The 25,896-nt window shown below is 42.1% G+C and overlaps 2 protein-coding genes and 1 long non-coding RNA gene across 7 annotated transcripts; all 3 read left to right on the forward strand.

The window, feature by feature from the left end:
• Positions 1-16,714: 16,714 nt before the first annotated feature.
• Positions 16,715-19,054, forward strand: LOC134187033 (uncharacterized). 3 transcript variants are annotated; one of them, XR_009971053.1, is made up of 7 exons: positions 16,715-16,900; positions 17,030-17,990; positions 18,048-18,154; positions 18,216-18,290; positions 18,361-18,799; positions 18,866-18,952; positions 19,013-19,054. It is a non-coding gene; the product is annotated as an uncharacterized LOC134187033 (long non-coding RNA). The 3 variants fall into 3 exon arrangements; XR_009971054.1 differs by having other exon boundaries at positions 18,361-18,479; positions 18,583-18,799; positions 18,866-19,037; XR_009971052.1 differs by having other exon boundaries at positions 18,866-19,037.
• A 1,441-nt stretch (positions 19,055-20,495) lies between these two features.
• LOC134186986 (uncharacterized) lies at positions 20,496-22,152 on the forward strand. Its single transcript, XM_062655094.1, has 8 exons — positions 20,496-20,572; positions 20,637-20,716; positions 20,822-20,906; positions 20,966-21,016; positions 21,078-21,122; positions 21,188-21,250; positions 21,317-21,412; positions 21,491-22,152. Exons 2-8 carry the CDS (start codon positions 20,712-20,714, stop codon positions 22,019-22,021), a joined length of 876 nt encoding a protein of 291 aa, XP_062511078.1. The 5' UTR covers positions 20,496-20,572; positions 20,637-20,711; the 3' UTR covers positions 22,022-22,152.
• Positions 22,153-23,791: 1,639 nt separating this feature from the next.
• On the forward strand, positions 23,792-25,507 carry LOC134186927 (cyclic AMP-AMP-AMP synthase-like). 3 transcript variants are annotated; one of them, XR_009971026.1, is made up of 3 exons: positions 23,792-24,574; positions 24,698-25,119; positions 25,186-25,507. XR_009971026.1 is itself a non-coding variant. In XM_062655022.1 (3 exons), exons 1-3 carry the CDS (start codon positions 23,878-23,880, stop codon positions 25,013-25,015), a joined length of 879 nt encoding a protein of 292 aa, XP_062511006.1. In that variant the 5' UTR covers positions 23,792-23,877; the 3' UTR covers positions 25,016-25,507. The 3 variants fall into 3 exon arrangements, 2 of the variants coding, with proteins under 2 accessions (XP_062511006.1, XP_062511005.1); XM_062655022.1 differs by having other exon boundaries at positions 24,698-24,865; positions 25,002-25,507; XM_062655021.1 differs by having other exon boundaries at positions 24,698-25,507.
• The last annotated feature ends 389 nt before the right edge of the window (positions 25,508-25,896 follow it).

The raw sequence follows: 25,896 nt of genomic DNA on the forward strand, positions 1-25,896 counted from the left end.
AATAGAGCAGAATCTTAAAACAGTTGAGAATGACAGTGACATGCAGCTGTGAGTTGGATGCAGATGTGCCAAGAGAATTTGACGAAGAAGATCCCTCATCATCTGATTCTTTGTCGCCAAGTGTCTATTGACTGTTGTGTTGTCTTTTATATTGTTGCTTTCATGCTATTATTGTACTCGTATGTTCATCGTTTGTGCGACCAGAAGAAATTCCATTTTACTCCTTCAAAAATCCAAATTTATCAGAGAGAGTCATTTCATAGAAGTTGTTGAAACAATCTTTAATTTATTTATTTTAAATAAATGTTTTGTAATGAATTGTAGACTATCTTTACTTAACATGCAGCAACTAACAACAACAGCAACAACAACTATAATAATAATAGTAATTATCCTAGGGTAAAAATAATAATGAAAATAATTAATAATAGCAATAATAATAATAATAAATAATCATAATAAATAATATATAGGCACACAAACAAGTTCTGTGTACTATGTCTTCATGAGATGTTGTGTCTTTTCAAGGTTACTGAGATGTGGCAGAGCTCATTTGACAGCAAAGACCTGGAAAGATCTACTCCAACTAACGTGAAATCACGTGATAGAATTGAGTCACGGAGTACTTCAAATTATATTGTCTTTGCTTGGTTCATAAGATTGCGTGTGCAATGTTTGTGTTATGGAGTTTTGTGCATGTTAGAGTGGTGACCATGCAATAAACAGAATCTAGTTATAATTGTCACACTATAGTTCTTACAAGTTAGAGAAAACAAAGATAAACATGTCTGGTGCACTGAAAGTACGTTTGATGTGACTAATTTCCGAAAGAAGGAGACGTCTTGTATCTAGCTGCATCATACCTCCAAACTGCCCGTAGTCGTTCGCGGAAAAGATCGGTGCAAATCCGTCTCTTGAGAAGTTCGAAATCGACAACACCATTGCAGTACAGGTGAATAGTGTGCCCACCTTCTCGGAAAGGGTCGTAGTTTGTGTCACGCTCGTTCTCTTAGAGTAGTCGATTCTTTCAGAATGTCCATCTCACGCAACGACTAGCCGCGTCCCCAGACTCTCTCGCGCTAGTCTTGTCCGGTGCCCGTATAAAAATTCCAGAGTCTGGGATCATCCCGCCTACTTCCTGCCATATCTCCTTACTAAATGCTCACTAAGTGTCACCCCCAACGTCATCAAGTGTCCCGTAACTTCAAAATCAGACTAGCGTTAGTCTAATCCAGTAAACGTATCACAGTGGATGCTATGACCATTGTTTGGTGTTTGTGGCATATCCAGCACTTGCAGACAACTGAAGCATGTTGAAAAGGTAAGACTATGGAGTGTTGGTGACGGATGTCGTGTAGGCTTGTACTCTGAGATCTACAAGTGGCGGATTCGGAGTGATGACCTTCTACGTAGTTCACACGCGGCCATTAGCGTTTGTGCGCAGACTAGATTCTGTAGCAAAAAGCGCGCAATGGCAAGGGAAGGGGTTGATCTTGACATGAAACTACCGTCTACCCTTCAAGTATGAAAACAAATACATCTTTTCGCGAAAGAATAGCCCTGGAAGCTTCAAGTTGACCCTCCAGACGGTAGTTTCATGTCAAGATCAACCCCTTCCCTTGCCATTGCGCGCTTTTTGCTACAGAGTCTAGTCTGCGCACAAACGCTAATGGCCGCGTGTGAACTAGCTAGAAAGTCATCACTCCGCCAATTGTAAATCTCAGACTACAAGCCTACACGACACCCGTCACCAACACTCCATAGTCTTACCTTTTCAACATGCTTCAGTTGTCTGCAAGTGCTGGATATGCCACAAACACCAAACAATGGTCGTAGCATTCACTGTGATACGTTTATTGGATTAGACCAACGCTGATCTGATTTTGAAGTTACGGGACACTTGATGACGTTCGGAGTGACAGTTGATGACGTTGGGGGTGACACTAAGTGAGCGTTTAGAAAGGAGATGGCAGGAAGTAGGCGGGATGATCCCACGCGCATGGAATTGTCATACGGGCACAGGACAAGACTAGCGCGAGAGAGTCTGGGGACGAGGTTAGCAACGACTAGGCACGCGAATTGGAAGAGAGCTTCTACGTCGATGTGATAATCTATAAAAAGATGTCTGTGTGGCTTTAGAGTACCCGTACATTGTAGTCTCGGATGTAGGGTTATTTATTTATTACTTTCTTTCTCGAGTGCCCAACCATTTACGTGCACTCTTTTGCGGAAGCGCGGATGCCCTCGCTAGAAAATATATAGAGCGACGTAGCCCACTTGGCGGATCGACTGATTTAGAAAGGTCCTAGGACGGAGAAATGATGTCATGTGTACTGCATATCTTTTTATGGTTTTGGGTGTAGTCCAGAGCTAGTGTAGTCTAGATACATAGAGGGCGAGAAATGGCAAATAATTGCAAAAAAATGTTACTAGAGTTGAATGGGATGCTTGAATATGGTAATTAGTAAAGAGCTATTGATATTGAACACTGACTGTAGAGTAGAGTGTGTGAACACAATGTCAGTAGTGCTGTATACAATAGAGTAAGGTGCATACCAAGAGGGTAACACATATACGATACATGGTGTCAGGGGTGAGCCATGTCTAAACATGAAGAGAACGAGCTTGAGGTGCCACCTGCGGAAACTGCAGCGCAAGGTACAGCCATTATGCCCGTACTACGAAGCAACGTTCCGTTGCCGCATCGACTCAAAGTGACAGGTAACGTGTCGGTGCAGTGGAGGAAGTGGAAGCAAGTGTGGGACTCATATTAGTTGGTTTCAGGATTGAAGAGCCAATCAGGTGAGTACAGAGTTGCCACATTCATTACGTGTATTGGCCCAGATGTTCTGGAAGTATACAATGCGCTCCCGTTTGAGACGCCAGCTGATGCGCAGGACATTCAGAAGGTTCTTGATTTAGTGGGAGAGCATTTCTAAAGGAGAAACGAATACAATATACGAGCTTTACAATTTCCAGAAGAGGCAGCAAGAGGACATGCAACGAGACGATTGATCAGTATATTACTGCTTTGAGAACTCTTGCTCGCACATGCTCGTTTGGAACAGATGCAGATGAACATTTGAGAGATTAGATTGTGAAAACGAATGTGCTACGGAAGCAACTATTACAAAAGAAAGGTTTGACACTAGCTGAATGCCTATACATGTGTAGCTAGAGCCTACGAGGCCACCAAACAGCAGATGAAAGTGATGACCGGAGAAGAGTTGGTACATTCCGTGAGTAAACGGCGAACAAAGCCTGAGAACTCGAGGAAGTCATCAGACAAGGAACGTAAACAAACACAGAAGGCTCTCACGGGTCAGAGTCAGAATACGCCCAAACCAGAGTGTCAATATTGTGGTTTGAAAAAACATGAACGAGGTGCAGACAAGTTTCCTGCATAACGCAAAGAATGCACATATTGCCAGAAGACGAATCCTTTTGCTCGGAAGTGTAGATCAAAGCGTCAAGAGAAACACGACAGCCAATACATGTAGCTACCAACAGAGATGAAAGAGAAGAAGATGATGCATGCCTGACTCTTACGCTGACTCCGCCTCAATAGGATGTTCAGGTTATGCAATGCAAAGACAAGTATGGGTGGAATTATCAGCGTCAGGTCTATGCCAATATGCACAGCAATGGAAAGGTGTCAAATTTCAGCTTGACACGGGCGCCATCTGCAACGTGCTTAAAAGGAATGAAGTTTCCAAAGAGACCAAGATTATGCCCACAACACAGATGATAACTTTGTATGATGGTAGCAGAGTTAAACCATGTGGCAAATGCAGAGTAAAAGTGACAAATCCTAGAATAGAGAAAACGTATGATGTGGAATTTGTTGTGATACAAGATGCGCAAAATTCAATTTTGGGCTTAGCTACTGTGCAACAGATGGGTTTGTTAACTGTTCACCATGAGATGATTCAGAAGAGCACACACACCCAATGCAGCAGAAGTATCATACAGTGTTTGAGAAGACAGTTGGTCTTAGGAAATGATCTTCATCTAGATGTTGACCTATCAGTGAAACCAGTCCAGATGCCAGTGAGGCGCATTCCAGTTGCTATTAATTAAAGGAATGTTGAAAGAACTTGATCGTCTTGAGAATCTTGGTGTACTTGAAAGAATTGATGAGCCTACAGAATGGGTATCTAGGTTGGTAATTGTCAAGAAACCCAGTGGCAGTTTGCAATTAGGTTTGGATCCAAAGCCATTAAACTCAGTTTTGAAAAGGAGCCATTATCAAATCCCAGCGTTGGAAGATATCTTACCACAATTGGCTAATGCGAAAGTCTTCAGCGTTGCAGATGTCATGAATGGGTACTGGCATGTTCCTCTTGATAGGGAGTCGCAGAAACTCACGACATTTGGTATACCTTTTGGGAGATACTGTTGGCGACAAAAGCGCTATGGTATTTCAGTTGCACCAGAACTATTTCAAGAACGGTTACAAGAGGCCATTGAATATTGTGGCAGACTTCACGAAGACGGATGCAGCACCTTACGAGAGAGGACGCGTAGCCTGCCCCTAACGGTTGACCGTGCAGTACATTGTAAACGTAATGTTAATCAACTTCCACTCGCTACCACTACTCAGTCAAAATCTGACTTAATCAGAAGCAATACCCGTTCTTATACTACCCTAGCTCAGTCAAACACAATACTGGTCCAATGACTAATCACAATCACAGACGTATATGTCACATGTATCTACGTCACACAACTCCCTCCTCTAGACAAAATTTGCTTTCAGCACATCTTCGTACTCACGTAGTACACATCGACGTCATCCCATGCGGCTGAGAAAATCAGCCTTGTTCTCCATCCCTTTTACCATTTCAGTCTTCATGTGGTAATTCTGTAAATATAGCGCCCAACTCATCACTCGATCGTTCAGAAATCTTGCTTGCTTGAGGTATGTTAGAGGCTGATGATCTGTTTGAAGGACAAATTCTCTTCCATACAAAAATGTTCTTAACTTCTTCACACTCCAGACGATTGCCAAACATTCTCTTTCAATCTTTGAGAAGAGTTTCTCCTTTTCAGTTAGCTTCTTGCTGATGTAGGTGACTAGAAACATCTTGCCCCCATGTTGCTGCATTAGCACAGCCCCGATGCCTATCTCAGAAGCATCTGTCTGCAAGAAGAATGGCTTGCTATGATCATCAGGAAGGTGAAGAATTGGGTGACTTGTTATCATAGTCTTCAATGTCGTGTAGGCCTTCTCCTGAGCATCATTCCAGATTACTTGGTTGGATTGTCCCTTCCTAGTAGCATCAGTCAACGGTAGAGCTATAGCTGCGTAATTTGGGACGAATTCACGGTAGTACCCGGTCAGGCCAAGAAATGACCGTACATCCTTTTTAGTCAATGGCTTACTGGGATTTCTCACCATTCGAAGGTTCTCTTTAGATGGTGCACTAATTCCGCAACCGACTTGATGGCTGATAAAAGTTTTTTCTGCCACAATAACAGTCTTAGATGGTCTGACTGTAAATTGGACTTAGCCAGTTGTCTCAACAGCTCTCGGAGAGTCGCCACATGACAATCACTCGTAGCTGTATGAACTAAAATGTCATCGACATAATGCTCTAAGTTTCTCATTCCTCTCAACAATTTCCTGATAGCTCTGGTCAACGTTGCCCCTGAGTTCACTATGCCGAATGGCATACGAAGAAACTCATACACCCCATTTGGTGTGGAAAACGCCGTTTTATGAATGTTGACGGGTGCCACAGGTACGTGCCAGCAACCCCTACTGATATCAATCTTTGTGAGGAAACGGTCATCCCTGAGATTTTGGATAAAGTCCACAATCGGAGTCATGAGCTTCACGTTGCACACTGTCACCTTATTCAATTTTCGATAGTCAACACGGACTCGGTTAGTACCATCCTTCTTCCTCGCGACAACGACAGGCGACGAATATGGAAAATGAGATTCCCGTATCATTTTTATCTGAAGGATTTTGCTGATTTCTATCTTGAGTGACTCTCTAATGCTATATGGCACCGCATATGGCTTGGTCCTGATTGGCTCAGTAGTAGTCAAACTTATCCGATGCTGGATAACGTCATTTTCCCCTGGTAGGTTGGTAAAGACCTACTGAAACTTTGTCAATATGTCTCGGACCTGACGCTTTTGCTCTTCGGTTAAGTTCTCCCCAATGGTGACAGTCTCCCATGATTCATCAGCCCGGCAAGCACCAAGATCTAGTATCTCACTGTCGTCAATCGTATCGTCGGAACCACATGACTCGTCATCCAACAGCACCACCGACCATCATCGCGTTTCTGTTGACAGCCTCGACCACCTCTCCATTCTTGGCTCTCTCCTGATACTTCTTAAGCAAATTAATGTGATAAGTTTTGCTCTTCCCTCTGACGTTGATTCGATAATCGTTGACACTACGCTTCGCCTCGACTTGGTATGGGCCCTTCCACTGCATGATCAGCTTGTTGCTGTCAGTAGGGCGTAGCAGTAGCACCTTGTCCTCTACCTCAAGATTCCTTTCCTTGGCTTTGCGGTCATAGTAACGCTTTTGTCTAACTTGAGCCTTACATAGCTCTTCTCTTGCAATACGTAACGTCTCTTCAAGCTTGTCCCTCAACTCGAATAAGTATTGGTAGATAGTTTTCACTTCCGATGCATCATCCTCCGTAGTCCAAAGGTGTCGTAGGATTCTCATGGGTCTTCGAACTGTTCTCCCGTAAAGTATTTCAAACGGAGAAAAACCTGTGGACTCCTAGGGCAGCTCTCTGTACGTGGAAAGCAGTGGGCTGACATACCTTTGCCACTGCCTTGGCTGCTTGCTACATAATCTTCTCAGCATCGTCTGGAGCATCCCATTAAATTTCTCCACCAACCCATTGCACATTGGATGATACGGTGTTGTACTTAGTTGGCGTATACTCAGCAGCCTTGAGACCTCCTGCATGCACTCCGACACAAACTGACTGCACATGTCGCTAAGGACTTCCTCAGGTACCCCAAGACGGCTATACATATTCACCAGAGCCTCGGCAACTGTCTCGCTGCTCACCTTTTTAGGGTTATAGCCTCAGGGTACCTCGTGTCGTAGTCGACTAACGTCAGAATGTAGCCTCTTTACTGGGTGGATGTATCGGACCAATTAGATCGACTGCGACTCTCTTATATGGCTGATCAACGAGAGGCATGTTCTGCAGAGGAGCCCTTGAAACCGATCTCTTCCGCATTGTTCTCTGACAAATGTCACAAGACCAACAAAAATCTCGACACATTAGTGTGTATGGCTGGCCAATAAAAGTTGTTGAGTATCCTGTCAACTGTCTTCCGGATGCCCAAGTTTCCCCTCATTATTGAGTCGTGCGCAAGCTCTATCACCTGCTTTCGTAATTGCTCCAGTACCACCACTTGCCGAACTGACTTGCCATTGTTGACATGGGGATGTTTGAACACTCGACACAGAACTCGATCTTTGACTTCGAACTTAACTTCTTGTAGACCCTTCTTCTTGATATCGGTCTTCTTGTAATACTTCTGTAACGAGACATCCTCACCTTGCATTTCCACAATCTTGTCTCGGTTGATCTCGAGCCAATTTTCCACTGGTCGTACGTTAAGAGGGGTCGCATCACCTACTCTCTACGCGCTGGATCTTCTCGTCATCACGTTGGCCATATGCCACTCAGGATCCGGGTCGTCAGCTGCCCTTGCGCATGGGACGTTACAAACTATCACATCATACACAGCATCAAGTGGGCATAGTGCCGAGACCTCTTATCAAGTACGGTGATTCGATGTAGACAGTGGCCATTGGTTCTCTACGAACAGTATTGTCCACCATTTGCATCAATCCATAGCTCCCGGCATACTGGGTATCAAGAATAAACTTCTGCTTCACTATCACCCCACTGCACCCGGTATCTCTCAAAACACGTACCCCTAAAGTAACAATCCTCCCTTGTGACACTGGCATACACTGACCATTCACTGACAATTCCTCACTCACAGCACTGCTTATCAGCGGAACCTTCTTACCATTTGCTAGAAGTAGGCATCCATTATCAGTTGATTCTTTCATGTCACCCGTTGACACACCATGGGCTTCAGTAGCAGAGTCCAGGCGATTTTTCTTTTGCATCACGCAGTTGAACTTGATAGTAGTATTTCCAGTCCTGGGATTGCTCCGGCAGTTCTTTGCCTCATGACCTTCCTTACCACAGCTGAAACAGTTGCGTTTGGTTTTGTCTCGGCAGTCAGTGGCTTTATGACCGTATCTGCCACAAACAAAGCACTGGATACCTGATGGCTTAACTGACTTTACCTCGCCTTCACGATGCGTGGCTGATCTACTGTCTAGACTGACTTCTTCAGTTGCGCGAAGTCGAGTCACGTAAAGTTGTCTGTTGCGCGCCGCTAGAAATCGGCCTGCAGCTTAATTCGGTCACCTCCTCCAAGCTCTTGAGTGACTTCTCTCGCAGAAATGCAGCTACGTCTTGCGGGCAAGCTTCAAGGAACTGCTCTCTCACGAACAAGTCACGTACCCGTGCCGGCGACTTCAGCCAGACTCATCCACTTCTTCACGTAGTTCAGCAAACGCGCGATGAACTGTCACGGACTCTCGTCCTTTTCCGGTCTCTCCTGCCGAAATTTTAGTTTGTAGCCTTTATCAGTCAAATTGTACCTTCTAAGCAACGCCTGCTTCAGTTGCTTGTAATCGGCGGCGGCGCTATCCGGCAATCTCGAATAAGCATCAGGCGCTCTGCCCGTCAACAGTGCGCTCGAGTAGGTCGCCCATTCTGTTTCCTTTTATCCACTATTGGTAGCAAACCTTTCAAATCGTCGTAACTAGTTATCTAACTCGTCCGTACCATCTGCGAATACATAAAGCTTCGGTACCTTGGGATTTGGTCCTCGGGCGCCGCCCTCGCCTATTCTAGCTCCATTCGCGCTCGCCTCTAATTCGAGTTGTTTCATCTCCATCTCGTGTCTTCGCCGTCTTCTTCTCTACACTCATCTTCTTCCGCACCGGCTCTTCGTGCTTTTTGACGTTGGAGTTCCTCGCGCTCACGTCGGCGCTCCTCGAGTTCGAGTTGGCGTTCTTCGCGTTCAATCGCCTGTTGCTGCGAAATAAACGCCGCTAAGTCCTCACCTTTCATGCCAAGCTTCTCGCCGTCTTCAATAAGACGATCCATCGACCACCCACTCACGGCTACTCGCGGCTACGATCCTCCGGAATGACCTCGCAGTCTCTTGTGTTCCTCCTCGATTTTCTGGTTGCTCTTCTTGCTGAGACTCACTCCCGGACAGGCACCCAAACTTTGCTAACTTGCCGAAGACGGACACAGCGCCTACGAGAGGGGACGCGTAGACGTACCGCCCTAGCGGTTATTAACGGTGCCGTATATTGTAAATGCAATCTTAATCAACTTCCACTCGCTACCGCTACCCAGTCTAACTCAATTAGAATCAATACCGCTTCTTAAACTAGCCTAGCTCAGTCAAACACAATACTGGTTCAATGACCTATCGCAATCACTACCTGGCACGAAGCAGTCGCCTTGTACTGTAACAGAAAGAAATTCAAATAGCTTCCAGCATGCATCACGGTTGTTCTGGCAACTGGCCAGTGTTGAGCATGCCTCGTAGAAGAGAAGCTCAAGATGAAAGCTTTTCACTTTCTTGTGGTTTTTGGTGTTCCAATGTTTCATAAGACGAATCATTTGAGACATTCTACCGCCAGGTCCACCGCGAGCATTAGCGTCGTTCTTAGTACGCTCCACCACGTCTGGATTAGACAGAATGAATATGCCATCGCCAGACTCTCTGTGGATTATCTTGTAATGGTCTCCATTGGGAACAGCAGGAATTACGTCGTATCCAATTGACTGAGGGAGGTCGACGCCAAACGAGTGTTTCTGCCTGTGAACGTGAACACCACCGTAAATCGCTTGCAAAACTTGCTGGACCTCCCTCTGAATTTGCGCTGGAGTTTTGTCTCTAGCCCATCGAGAATCCACCTCGCAAAAGAAATCTACGTCGTTGAGAGGATTAATGGCAGTTCCTCTCTTGTAAGACCCCGTCAGGAATGTCTTTCTGATCCACTCTTGCTTCTACATTTGCTCTCGCATGTAGGTGTGAGTTTTAATTGCAGTATCGATGTCTGATTGTGTTGGTGTGATCTTGCTGAGCATGGATTCAAATCGTTGAGCAACTGTCGCCATCCTTGCGGAACCGACAAATCAACAAATGCAGATAGTCTATAGCTGGACGAGTTGCACACAATGAATAACCTACATGTGTTAGTAATTACGTAATGTTGCTTGTGATTGGTAGAGTATTCCTATCTCTCCTAGACAGGCCCTTTGTCACAAGGGTAATACCCTGTCATTTAGTTAGAGCGACGCCCTTGTTATCGGACACCATCAATCATCGGACAGCCGTGCAAGAAGTAAACGAAGTAAGACTGAGCTTTGTTGGTAAATTTTTGACGCTAGGCATTATCTACTAAACCTAAAAATTGTCTGCGCAGTTATGAAAACCACCTAAAATGCTTTTGAGAGTCAGAAAAGCAAATCAAAGTTTGATGGCCCTGTCAACCAGACCGTACTCGCGCATCACGACGGGTAGATTCGACGCTTTCATGTTCGCGTCTTACGTCTGCCGCTGCTGAAAATGCAATGTCACTACTTTTCACAATAGAAGCAACCCATTCAGTACTTTCAAACAGCTCTGGATCGGTCGGAAATGTCGAAATCCCGTTCAGACGAATTCGTTCGAACGGGATTTTGCTATCTAGCGTGATCTTTTGCGCGCCAAACACGACAAAACGTTAGACGCTAAACGTATCAAATCACGGCATTGCTGTCACGATGGTCATTGGAGCTTGGAGACGTCAAGAAACGCAAGGTAAGATTCTGTTGTCCTTGTCGACCAGACCGTACTCGCGCCTTTTGACAATTCGCCGTTTCATGTTCTCGTCATACGTCTGCCGTGCCGATGCTGAAAATGCAATGGCTGCTTTTATTAATTAATTTATGGTACTACATTTTACAATAGAAGCAACTCATTCGGTACAGCTCTGGATCGTAAATGTCGAAATCCCATTCAGACGAATTCGTTCGAACCAGATTTTGGGACATAGTTTATAATTATTCTTCTGCACGTAAGATACGACAAAACGCTGGTCGCTAGACATATCGAATCAAGTTCATACTTGCTTTCGTTAATTGCTTCCTTGCTCGGAACCCATTTGCACAAATTAATAAATTTATCCGCTGACGATTGCAACTGTAATTAATTAACGGTATTCTGTGTGTTGTCGTTTACCTATCAATTTGCAAACATTATGAAAAATTGGAGCAATTGTAAAAAGATGTCACAATTTGATACCTTGAATTTCTACAGCTCGGATCTCATTCACACGAACTTTTGATAAATGGGATTTCGGCTATTCTCGTTCAACCATCACTTTATTAAAATTGAAAAAAATTGTAAGAATATGTCACAACAAATTGGGAGTCGCTGCGTTGTTTTCATTATATAAAGTTAGGTTTCTTGCATTATTCTAGATTTATTTTCTAAGTCCATTCTAGATTATTATTATTATTTTTTTGTCGTGCTCAACCAGACCAGTCTGGTTTCTAAAGTTTATTACAAATACCGGAAGCAAACCCTACTTCAGAAGTAAGTGTCGTGCTCAACCAGATCAGTCTGGTTTGTAAAGTCTATTACAAGTACCGGAAGCAAACCCTGCTTCAGAAGTACTTAGACCATCACGGCTGTCTAGAAAGAAGACATGACTTTACGAAGAATCCGAGTAGATCCCAGAAGCACTGTTTTCTGTAAGTGCTGCAGGTTGTGATGACCTGGAATAATGTCCAGCCACCGTGCAATACCTGCGTGCACTGTGCCCAAAGCTCCCAAGACCACCGGAACCACCAGTGTTCGACAATGCCACATGCGGCTTATCTCCACTATGTCGTGCTCAACCAGATCAGTCTGGTTTGTAAAGTCTATTACAAGTACCGGAAGCAAACCCTGCTTCAGAAGTACTTAGACCATCACGGCTGTCTAGAAAGAAGACATGACTTTACGAAGGATCCGAGTAGATCCCAGAAGCACTGTTTTCTGTAAGTGCTGCAGGTTGTGATGACCTGGAATAATGTCCAGCCACCGTGCAATACCTGCGTGCACTGTGCCCAAAGCTCCCAAGACCACCGGAACCACCAGTGTTCGACAATGCCACATGCGGCTTATCTCCACTCGCAAGTCGCTGTACTTCGCCAACTTCTCAGCATGTTTCTTGCCAATGTTGCCATCAGCAGGACAGCTGATATCAATAAGAAGACAAGTGTTTGTCTTCCTATTTCTGAGACAGATGTCTGGACGATTGGCTTTGATCTTCCTGGCAGTGGGGATGGTGGTATCCCACATCATAGTAATGTCATCCGTCTCCACAAGCCTATCAGGATGATGCCGGTACCATCTGCTCTCCACTGGAACCCCAAAATGGCGACAAACGTCCCAGTGAATGATGGATGCCACCTGATTGTGTCGATCAGTGTAGTCCGTCGGTGCCAAAGCACTACAGCCTGCCACAATGTGGTCGACTGTCTCCAGGCCTACACTGCACATGCGGCAAGTAGGACTGACATCACGATGTAGAATCTTGCGCTCATAGTACCGAGTCCGAAGAGCTTGGTCTTGAGCAGCAACAACCAGTCCCTCAGTTGCAGCAGGAAGATTCGCTGCCTTTAGCCATCCGTAGGTCTCTTTCATGTCCACAGGCGGTTGCTCAGTGAGACGACGATACTGCCCGTGCATAGGCTTCCCGCTCCAGGATCGCACACGAAGAGAACTGCAACACGTGCGGTAATGTCTCGCATCTGTTTTAGGCGCTTGCTCGAAGCCACCTTCAACCGAGATGGATTATTATTATTATTATTATTATTATTATTATTATTATTATTATTATTAATACATTATTGTGTCGTGCTCAACCAGATCAGTCTGGTTTGTAAAGTCTATTACAAGTACCGGAAGCAAACCCTGCTTCAGAAGTACTTAGACCATCACGGCTGTCTAGAAAGAAGACATGACTTTACGAAGGATCCGAGTAGATCCCAGAAGCACTGTTTTCTGTAAGTGCTGCAGGTTGTGATGACCTGGAATAAATATTATTGTTATAATACACGGATCCTTCACTGCCATCATTCTTTCGTATATACTGGCGGATAATTGTATCCAAAAATCTTTTTCTAATCTACTCTAGCTAGAAACTTTCCGAGTCTACAGAAAGATGTCTTTAGGGCCGGGCTTCTAACATTTACTGTACTAATTAATGGCAATTATCTCTTAGCAATAAATACATTGTCAGAGTTGTTTGATAGGAATGTAAGGGTTTAACTTACTAAATGTAATTGAATAATTTTAGGATAAAATGTGCTTAAGTAAAGAATCGCGTGACCAAGATCACTGATAGTTCTGTAGCATACGACCTTCCTAGCAAGACAAATTGAGGACTAGTCAGGAGCTATTAGATAGCTACCGCTAGTTGACTTACGCAAGTTGCGCAAGTCTCCACCTCAAAACTCAAGATGTTTGTCTTTACTCTGTGCACCGGACCATGCAGAATGCAGCTATCGGCAAATGTGCATGCTCATTATGTCTTTAACCTCTTTTCTTATGCGTATTACTATGTTGTTGTTACAGTTTCAATCTGTTTCGAAGAAAGAATTGACGTAATTGCAAGAACTTCAGACCTTTGCATCAGTTCTTAGTGTCAATAGGAGTAACAAGGCTCAATTTATAGCTATCTAGAAATGACAACCGAAGTTGTAACTTGAATAGCCGTTTACTAGAAGCAACATGGCCTTTGTTTATGAATTCGTGTGCACGTACTTAGTGGTAACTGTACACAGAAAGATGCCCCACAGGAAGATGACATAAGTTTATCATTTGATCGTGATTGTCACATTTATTCTTAGAACATGGGGTTGGTGAGGTAATGGAGTAGCAATTGGAGCAGCAATTGGAACTACGAGTAGTTGAAAAAATTCTGAGAACCGGTAAATAATTGTTCATCAACCTTTATAGTCGTCACACAATTTCAAGTTGCTTTCTGCTTTGTGCTGCGCTTGGGCTAAGCTGCTACTTGTAGCGTCTAGACGACTTCAGCTGTAATTGTGTTTTGACAGACAGTTGTGTTTGAGATCAAGTTCACGCAGATTACCAAGTAGATGATACCTGGTCGTGTAATTGGTACAATTACACTATAATCTAGGCAATGTTTAGTCGACATACTTGGACAGTAATAGATCGTCAGCAGGTAGAGAGACATACTAGAGTCCTAACACATTTACTTCCTACAGTGAGATGACATTTCTAGGCAAAGTAAAGTGAGAACGTTATCAGCAAACAGTTTACAGCGTGCTAATAGCATGATTGTGGCGGATTACAGCAAAAACATTGATGACAAGTTCGTTTGTTTACAGTTGTGCCTAACCGCAGCCTGACAGCTGAACGTTTACTGGGGCACGTTGCCGCCTTCTAGTCATCTTCTTGATGCAATACAACGAACGACATTTGTTAATTAACTCAAAATTACGGTACCAAACAGATGTTTACTTTTGCAACTTTTATAGTTTATTTATTTAAGGAAAGGTCATTCTAGCTTTTTTGCACGTGCCAGTATTTGCTAATAAATTAGAGGTCAGACAGTCTGAGTGAGAAGAAGGCTACTTGTGACTCTTTCTTGGTCACTGTATAGTACTGCTATCTATTTACCAGTTTTAATTAATTCATTGTGGACATGGACATTGAAAACAAACTAAATCATAGCAATCAGCTTAGATAGACTTGTCATGGAAGTGTTAGTAAAGGTGAAAAAGGGCAAATGATGGTAATAATTGACAAATACTAATACGAATAAGCCAAGAATTGTGAATTAAAAACATTTAATTAGTAAAAAACATTTAATTGTTACTTTTATTTAATAAATCATTATTGTATCTCTAAGAAATATATACGAATTTGCAATGACGATAATTTACATTTGGACTTAGTGTTGTTATACATGCCTTTTATGTAAAAAAATTAATATCATTGTTAGCTCGGTTTGGTTGCTTTATATAGATATCATAGGGTATATGGTTGATTAACTTTGACCGGATCAATTTTTGTGACAAGGAAGTTTTGCAGAATGGGTAAGGAAGGCGTTCTAACAACCGAAGTTTACAAAGCTACAGTACAACACCTCAGTGCGAACACTCGTCCAACAGCCAATGAACGTATACGTTCAGCGTTACAAAATAAGATCTACAAATGCCTTAACGGATGTGACTACGACCTTCAAAGAGTTCACGACACAAGATCAGTTGATCAAGAAACTAGACTAGTTTTGACGGGTACAAATCTAATTGTTCTTCGTGAAGAAGAAGTGGAAGAATTGATAATGATGTACTTCAATCACACCAAGGGAGCTAATGCCAAAAAATTCACGGACTGATTGCAAAGCACTTTTCTGGCGTCGGCGAAAAAACATTTCAAGCTTGCATTAACGGTCTAAGAAAATCACAGGAGTTACATACAAAGTTCCTCAAAAAAGGCCCGCTAATTCCCGCATTAGCAGAAACAGTTCAACATTCCAACCAACTGGATCTAGTAGACTTTTCAGACATGGCAATTGAGGTGGACGTAGATGGTTTGACCTATAAATACGTTCTCTGTGGTCTTGACGTTTTCAGCAGGTGAATTGACATTGTTACTCTTTCTAAATCTATAAAAATATTGATTAATTAAAAATGTTACGTTTAACAACATTAGACATCTTTTTCTTCGACCTCTTCCAGGTAAATCATCATTTCTTGTTGCCAATGAATTGTTGGAGTTGTATTACATGATTGGACCACCGGCTACTATTCAAACAGATCAAGGAACAGAGTTTAAAGGAGTTGTAGAGCTACTGTCTTCGTTGATGAACATCAAGATTATTCGCAGCAGACCGTATCATCCGCAGTCTCAAGGAAAAGTAAGTGCGAAAACTGTAATTTACACATCTTTTCTAACTATAGAGTGCATCTGCGCGCTGTGTATGAAATAGCTTAAAAAAGTCAACCTATCACTGAAAAATAGCATACGTTATGACACGATCACTAACAAACTAAAGGTGTGAACTGGGTTAAGAGCTTTCTGTGTACCAGCAGATATACAACACGTCTCCCCACCAGGCTCTGGGTCAGTAGCGTAAAAATATAGATAATTACAAATACAAAAATTTAGTTATCATGTCTGTATGTTTTACAGGAAAAAATGTCAGTCCATTTCAAGTTTTCTTTGGAAGAGAAAGCAATGCAGTTCCAGGAGGTTTTTTACCAGGGTGTACTTCAGACCTCATGGAAAGTGAGCAGTCGCAAAGTGAAATACAAAGCAGTGAAAGTGAGGAGAATTTAAGCATGTGCACGGTACTGACTCACGCTTGAATACTGACTTATGTGTCATTACAGAATTTGATGTTGTCAATGAAAAGCAACACCTAATTAGAAGTCACTGTGTTGCTACTTGGACGAAATCGTGCAAGCTGATTAGAGACGCTGCCTTAAAGTCGTCAAACAAGGCTGCTGCGAGAATGATAGCAAGGCATCTAAACGCAAGAACACCAACAGAATATCACGTGAATGACGAAGTTCTTGTACGTTTTCCAGACATTCGTCCAGGCCGTCGGCGAAAACAAAAATATAACAGGTTGATAACTTGTCTACAAGGCAAAGTAACTGCCGCTGACCCAGAAACTACAAGTATCGTGTCGAATTTACGACTGCAGATGGACGAAATAGCAACCGGTGGTTTACTGTAACAGACATAACGTCTCCTTCGATGCAGTTAGAAACACTGCGACACAGGAGAACCGGTGCGAATTGCTAGACTTTAAAATTTAATTTATTGTATAGATAGTATTGACATTTATTAGCTTTAATGAAATGTATCGATATCTTTATATTTCTTCATAACTCTAATGCTGTTATCACTTTAATTGCAGACTGTGATAGTCAAGATATTTCGGAAAGCGAGCATGATAATCTTGGTAGCATTGCACAAGGTGACAGCCAAGAGTTCTTGCCAGAAACTGCCCCAGAAAATGCTAAAGAATACCAAGGTAGACTGCCGTCTGGCCAGCAAACCGTTTTCAAATCACCAGACGGTCAAGACCAGACGAAAAAAACTAAAAGAATTTCGAAGACTTGGTCGAATCCCGAGAAGAAAAAATTGGCATCCACTAAAAAGAAAATTGATGATAAGATATTTAATTAAATGGTTTTTATGCACGTTGCTACAAGTACATATATTGTTTCTGTGTGACAGCAAGATTCAATGGCTTCTTCCGTTACAACAGGCAAGAAATCGTTACAAGTTTGACCTTGTTCGTTTAAATTAATGCTGCTATCATAGCTATAGCATGCACTCTAGACAATGCTAGGGATCATTTGAGGAAAGCTTCCGAAATTCTGTCAAGAATAGCAGTACTTGCAGCGGCTAGTTCACGACAGGCGCAGTTACTTGCAGCTGTCAGTCTTATTTCTCAGGCATCCTTGGTGATTTCTAAAAGTGGGGATCTGTCTCATTTGTGATTACGACCTCTGTCACGGCACGACTGTCACCACAAGCAGCAGCAAAGAAAATCCCACGCTAGAAAGTGTTTTTGATCACATGAAAACGTTTCAGACGACGGCAAACAGTGATTTTAGAATTTGTATATACAAATTGAACCTAAATGCACTTAAGAAGTTGATCTATATAACGATATCGATGTCATTGTTTTCAATGACTGTCATAGGGAAACAACAACTACGAAGTCACGAAAATGTGCATGTCGTCTTGACTGCGAACGTGTTGCAAGTCTGAATTTTTCATTCTGCAAACAAAAAATTTGTTGTAAAAAAGATCCTAGGCAATGCCGTATGAAGAGTCACAACAAAAGTGCGGCAGATCAATGATAAGAAGTGCTGCAAAAGTTACATGTAAATTTCCGGCAATTATATCTATCTTTACATATATAGGGAAGATCATCTCAACAAGCGAACAAAATGTACAAGTGTACAAGTACAAAAGAAGCCAATCGCTCAAAACAGCGTTAAAATTGATGTGCTTACTCCTATCGATATAGGTTGCCAAATACTGTTATTCTAGTTTCTATGAACAGTACGATGTTTAAATATTCTGTATAGATAATAGACTGCGTCAATCGCATACTAGAAGTGACAGTGCAAAAGTCGAAAATGATACGAAGCTTGACACAACTAGTGAGTACCATGCAAATTTTAGTAGTGCCTTGCACCGCATTATACAAATTGTCATATATTGTGTGTTTAGTAAATCAATCGTTTCAGTTTTCTGATATGACGATGAAAGATGTCTGTTTCAAGTTGACGGTAGAATTCGTCAAATTTATGTCTGAATGGGATGTCCAGGAAGACGACGTAGTAGAAAATGTAATGACAGCTCTCCTAACAAGTGTCAACATGCATCAAGTTGAAAACGATGCAGATGGCAACTGTCTTTTTGAAGCATGTTCTTTTCTTATATATGGTTCAGCACGCTATCATTCCCAAGTTAGAGCAGAGGCTGTACGTTTCATTCAAGAAAATGAACGCCTATTAAAGGACGCTGTTCTTTCTGTGCAAGACAGCACCTACAGCGCTAAAAACTAAATAGAAGATCAAGATGCAACAGCAAATTTGTGATGGAGTTTCTAATTGCATAGGTAATAAATTACATCTACAAGGATTTTCAAGACTATGTTAATGACATGGTAAGTAACGCAGGCGACAAATGCTATCACTGAACTACGTCTATTTACTGGATATGATAATACTAGAGACCGAGACGAATCCTAAGCCTTTCTAGCTTTGTACTCCCTATTTTTCGCAAGCGCGGAATAGCTGCTTTCCAATGGATAAAAAAGGTAATTTATCACAATACATAGCGAGCCAATGTAAACACTGTTCATGTGTTGAATTTTTAGCTAAATGTTTTTCATTATGAGCTTCTTGCCATTCCAGTTTACTTAAAGGGGAACTCCCATGAAAATAGAAGTAACGTTCTCATGATAGTACTAAGTGGCCTGATTCTATTGGTACCTTTCTTTCTTAATAGAACTCTTTCTGAACGGAGAAATTGAGCTTCCAACGTGGGGGCGTAACCCTATGGTAGTCGCCATTTTGAGATGATGACGTACGAATATCTTACCGATTGCGCATGTGTTGTCATCAGAGTATATGGCGTAGCTTCCGTACAGTTTTGAGCCCGAATGTGATGACGCTGAGAGCAGTTCGAGTTCGGGAAACTCTCATGAAATTGATTCGGACACAGGGGACGGAATCCCCGAGCGCTTGGTCAACTCAGACTGGTGCACATGCGGTCAGTGTGTCGTCATGCCCACTGCCTTTGCTGCCAAGAGTTTGACGCGCTAAGTTAGAGACTCTGTGGTTTACGGTGTGTGGTAGAACACGCAACTTTTGAGCTTGTCTGCCTCAACGACGACGTTCTGCACACCGCTGTGTCCGCAGTGGTAGATGTCACTGAAGATTCCTTCACAGAACCTCTGAATCACAGGTTTCTTGACACAAGTGCGTACGGTATTGCCATTTTGTTTATTTTCTTTCACTTTACAGGCTTTTGAGGTCGACAGCATACAGGCAGTTCACACATTGGGCTCCTAGGAGACTGGGCAGGCGTGCTAGAATGGTCATACCGTCATGTGTAGTTTTGCTATTAGAAGACCTTTCCCAGAAGAAGGCGAAGTGTACGTGGGGTTTAGGGAACATCAAGATTAGATATGATTTTGACAATAATGCTTGTAACTACCTAATTCTAAGAATCTGTGTCAACTAATGTCCCATCTTATACATGCTATAGCGTTTGTATGTCATAGTTGTATGTTCTATGTAAATCTTGTTTTACGAGCACTAACAACAGTTTCCTTGAGTGGTCTTTCACAGGTGGCAATGTTGGCTGGTAAAATCACTGGAGGTTGTCTGGCTTTGTGTTTTCGAAAAGGTTGTTGATTCAGCTGCCGTTTATTTAGAACTGCTTTAAGGATTCCTTGCAGATAGCCATAGCTCTTTGATTCAGTGATGGGCTTTGCAACCCAGATCTTGGTAGGTTTGGGAAAAACCACCTTGTATCTCACTTCTCCGCCTAGTCAACCTTGTACGCGTATGGCCTGAGGTAATAGTAAATGACATTACCACGCATCCTAGACGGCTCACACCCAAGGACGTTCTTAGTGAGCATCCAAGATACTGTGTTGTTAGATGCTACATCCTTTCAAATTCTGACTGACCCTCGATATATCCTCGCTACACAGAGCAACATACGCGAGTAAGATATTGCTACGTCATCATTTCAAAATGGCGACTGCCATAAGGTTACGCCCCCATGTTCGAAGCTCAATTTCTCCGTTCAGAAAGAGTTGTATTAAAAAAGAAAGGTACCAACAGAGTCAGGGCACTTAGTACTATCATGAGAACGTTACTTGTAATTTCGTGGGAGTTCCCCTTTAACTAATCATTGGATAGAAGTTGTAAGCGATGAATGTATTTGTTTACTAAGTTTTGTATTCATTTGTATTTCTTCAATGAATTAAGATTATAGATATATTTCATCAAGCCTTTCTTGTCTTTGACTCGCTTGGAAAGAACCACCAACAAGTTGTTTTCGACATGAAGTAAAGTGATTTAGTTTTTCCTATAGCTACTTACAATTGTGTGCATGCTGGAGTATAGAGTCGACGAAGTCACTTAATTTTAACGACGTTTTTTGTATCTAACAGATTGTGGATTACGGATGTGCACCGTTTAGTCAATGGATCGATTCTAGATGTAACCGACTGGTCGTTGATATACCCAATACCTCAAGTAAAATTGGATGTATTAGTACTATCGTAGTTAAGCAGAAGAAGTTTTTATGCATCTAGAATTACCTGCAACAAACCGATCCATTTAATTGTGGAATATGGACTTGTGTGGTAAGTCTGTATAAACTCGTCTACTAATTCCAAAAGTAAATGTATATACTTGTTGTTACAGAACATGCTTTCAGCAGCTGTGGACAATCCTCGTGTAGCCAACAACGTATGGCAGATGTGGAGTGGTATAAACATCAACTGAGTCCATTACGTCGGCTTAATTAATTTTAGATCAATCTCAGTGACATGAGGACGTGGATATTGCATCGACTTGTTCTGACAGGGGTCGTTGAAAGGAACGCGTACAATTTATAGATCTAATAAAATACAATTTACTGATACAATACATGTACTGTATCCAGGAGAGAACAGAAAGATGAACGATTTGAAAACGACCATGATGAGGATACACATTCTAGTGACTGCACTATAGAGACAGAAACAACAATTCATCAAGTAATTGATTTAATTGAGAAATGCGGGGTTTGAAAGAGACGATTTTTAACTGTTACTAAAATTTTTGTATGATTTTAGAAATCAGATACGAAACGTAAACGTTGTTCACCAGACGAACACCTTACAGCTAATGACTCTTTAACGGTATCGACACTGCAACAAAATATATTCAGATACACACTGTATCTATTTGGATATATGATTATCGAATGTACTGTTGATGAAATAGACGGAACATTGCAATACCTGGAACAGAACGGGTATATTAGAGCATTGCTGAAAGCATGTCCTGTCTGGAGCTCCCAAAAATCTGGAACATCGCTCAGTTTGCACGACATGGGAAAAGAAATCCAAGAAGCAGAACACTTCCTGGTAGAAGCCAAGTTTCCAAAGGCTATTCAAACTAAAGTCAAAATTTTTCTAAAAACTTGGTATTTCCAAAATGAAGTGCAGCCGTGCAAGAGCCATGAAATCGATGACTTTATGCAGTGGATGGGAGAAACATGGGACTGGACATACGAGAACAAATCCATGCACGCTATTTACCACATACTGACTTATCATCATCGCCGTAGATGGGTTATTGACGAATTTGATAAAAAAAATTGAAAGAAACAAAAATAAGTATTTTATGCTTAGACGGTTTCAGATAAGTGAAACGTGCTGTTTTAAAAGTTTTAAATTAATTTCAGTTTTATCTCTAGATAAGAAAGAATAGCAAATATATTTACATCAATTCATATTTCTCTTCCAAATGTACGTTTCTGAACTTATATTTACATCGATCTAAAGTCGACCATAGCCTAACTATTTTAGAATGTAAACTATAACTAGAGAACGTCTGATAATACAAGTAGAGAAAGTGATCAGATGCATGGGTCTACTAGGTAGTGTTTGGTATGTACACTTATTTCGTTCATGCCATCATCATCTCCTACATCTCTAATTGCATACCAGAGTAGTGTCACACTTGACTTCAGCGTAAATATAAAAGTCGAGATGCACACAACTGCTGCAAGTGACGAAAGAGTAAAAAGATTGTGACGCAAGAAATGAGCAATGAACAATCTCTACGTTAACTAATTAAAAGTGCACACTCATCCCTAGAAACCCATCATTTTCTCAGTGTTTTTATACTTGTTTCATTCACTCTTTAGCTATGTAGGTTAAGTGTGTCTTTATTCTTTGTACGTAGTATACCGCTGAGCACTCAGTCACCCTGATACTGAATGGTCGACATAGGGCGCGAGTACGGTCTGTTCGACAAGGACAGGAAAACTTGCATTGATTTTTCCTGACGTCCACAACTTTCAATGGCCATCGTGACAGCAATACCGTGATTTGATACGTTTAGCGCCTAACGTTTGGTCGTATTTTACGCGCAAAAGATCACGCTAGATAGCAAAATCCTCTTCGAACGAATTTCGTCTGAACGGGATTTCGACATTTCCGACAGATCCAGAGCTGTTTCAAAGTACTGAATGAGTTGCTTCTATATTGTGAAAAGTAGTGTCATTGCATTTTCAGCATCGTCAGACGTAAGACGTGAACATGAAATGGCGAATGAGTCGTCAAAAGGCGCGAGTGCGGTCTGGTCAGCAAGGATAACAGAATCTTACCTTGCGTTTCTTGACGTCTCCAAGCTTCAATGGCCATCGTGACAGCAATGCCGTGATTTGATACGTTTAGCGTCTAACGTTTTGTCGTGTTTAACGCGCAAAAGATCACGCTAGATAGCAAAATCCCGTTCGAACGAATTCGTCTGAACGGGATTTCGACATTTCCGACCGATCCAGAGCTGTTTGAAAGTACTGAATGGGTTGCTTCTATTGTGAAAAGTAGTGCCAATGCATTTTCAGCATCGGCAGACGTAAGACGTGAACATGAAAGCGTCGGATCTACCCGCCCGTCGAGATGCGCGAGTACGGTCTGGTTGACAGGGCCGTCAAACTTTGATTTGCTTTTCTGACTCTCAAAAGCATTTTAGGTGGTTTCCGTAACAGCGCAGACAATTTTTAGGTTTAGTAGCTAACGCCTAACGTCAAAATTTTACCAAGGCAAACTCATCTTGGGTTTATAGGCGTTCTACGTCGTTTCTGAGAACGACTAGACTTTGCAGACTGTGTAAAAGTGAGCGAAATGTGTATGTATTGCATTCAGAAAGTTCAACGTCTCAACCGAAGGCGAAAAACATGAAAATCCCATTGGGACGAAAGATTCTTCCCAGTCCCATTCGAACGAAAGAATCCCAGTGAACATGCGCTCCTGTTAGCTGTGACCGTCACCGCCCTCTTCTATAGGGAAATCCCGGAAGATAAATATATCCACCAATCAGCATTGAGATGGGTAGTCTGCTACTGAAAGGCGGTAACACACGCTTTACGTGAGCGCCATATCCACGTCGGTAGAACGTATACGTTCAGACGGTTCTGTATATATACAGCGGAGTCTACTCTCTCTAGGCAATGGCGACTATGGACATACGATTCTCCAAGATGCTTCAGAGAATTAGACCCGACGAAGGCGAGGTCGAGAGGGCAATTCGAAGTCATCATTACATGAGAAATCGACTAGAGGAGAAGGAATGGGTCTTAACAACGTTTCTCACTGGCTCTTACCCAAGGAAGACAGCCACTAGGCCACTGCACGACGTCGACATTCTTTGTGTCGTCGACCCTCACTGGGCACGTCCAAAAACGGCAGCAAACATTCAGACTCATGTAGAGCACGCGCTCCAAACAATTTATAGGAACACGTCGATTCGCAGACAAAGTCATTCTCTTGGGGTAGACTTCAGCTCTCAAAGAGTAGGGTATGACGTCATCCCGGCAGTACCACACGGGGAATATTACATGATAACAGAAAGGGACTCATCGCATCGAGGCGGCAGATTCATTCCTTGCCATCCGAAAGCAGTGGAAGAAGCCAAGGTCAGGGCAAACGCGTGCACAAAACCAGAAGGTAGAATGTTGCACATGATACGACTGATGAAACATTGGAATTGTAAAAACGGCAAAAAGATAAAGAATTTTCATATCGAAGTACTGTGCTACTCTGCTGCAGACGTTATAACTAGCGATCGCTATCCTTACTTTCACCATGCTTGTCCGGCTCTACTTGAGTTTCTAGCAGAGACAGTTGAGGACGACTGTTTCGTTCCAGGTCAGGTTCATGCCTATAGATAACACAAATTATACATCACGCTGATAGCTACGACAATGAACTAAGGCATGGGTAAAATAAATCTGACTAATAGATATCAAACGAATATTATGTTTCTTATAGGACTTGAAGCGTTTGAACTGGGCAATTTGCGTAAAACTAGAGCGGGCATTGAGCTTCGTGCCTTTTCGAACACATTGGTGAATGCGGCGGCTAAAGCAAACATGGCTGTTTATAGAGAAAGACAAGGAGATGATCGTACAGCAAACAAGATTTGGCAAGATCTTTTTGGTAATGACGTCTTTGTAGTACCTCAGGTCACTATTTCACTTCCGTATGATCGTCGTTATGGTTCTTTGTACTAGACTAAACATATTGTACTTGCACAATTCGAGACTGCTGTAGTGATTTGTAAGTCATGTCTTAGATATACTGGAATGATACTATAAGGAAAATTTGCAATGTCAGAAGAAGAGGATGTCGTGTCGATACAATGATTTATTCCACCGATCTATTGCCTTTGCCCGAGATGCTGAGAAAACAAAGTTACAGTTTTTGTCTTCTCTAATTCAGTCTGAAAACAGTGTTATCGCGTACATTTCGTCTCTTAGGTATAATTCTCAACAGTCGTCCTTTTTTGCGTCATGTCGGGAATGAGAATTGCATTACTGCCAAAGCCACACCAGGGTACTGTCGAGACAGTCAATTGCTCATGACATTTGAAAGAACGTTGATTGATCTCTATCTGAGTCTAAGCGCGAGGCTACAAGCTCGGCATACCATTGGTTGTTTGAACCAGCTAGAAGTAGTAAATCAGTACTAGAAGACTTGTTTTTAGTAGATTGATGCCACAGTAGTTATATTATTTGTTTGTTTGTTTGCTTGCTTGTTCCTGTTTTTTGCACCATTAATTTTAATGAGTGCGACGTCAGGTTATAATAATATTCAACATCACGTGTCTTAGATCTTCTGCAAATTTGTATTTATTAATTAATCTGGGTATGTTGTCAAATTAGATTAAGAAATCAACATTTCTTACTTCCATATGTCCTAATATCGAGAAGGATGCCTGTTATTGGCTTGCTATAGTCACAACTGCACAAACATTGCTATAATGATCCAGGAACTTGCACCTTTCTATGCATTCAAGGCAGGGCTTCTGGCTTCTAGAGAAGACAGAAGTAAGCACAGTTACGGTCATTAATTTGTTTGTACACATTTAGTATACAAAAAATCATATGTATATACATATATATATATATATATATATATATATATATAATTCTTATATCTCCTCAACAGATCCCTTGTCATCCGGGACA

This window comes from Corticium candelabrum, chromosome 11 (genome assembly GCF_963422355.1).
Source record: "Corticium candelabrum chromosome 11, ooCorCand1.1, whole genome shotgun sequence".
Lineage (NCBI taxonomy): Eukaryota > Metazoa > Porifera > Homoscleromorpha > Homosclerophorida > Plakinidae > Corticium > Corticium candelabrum.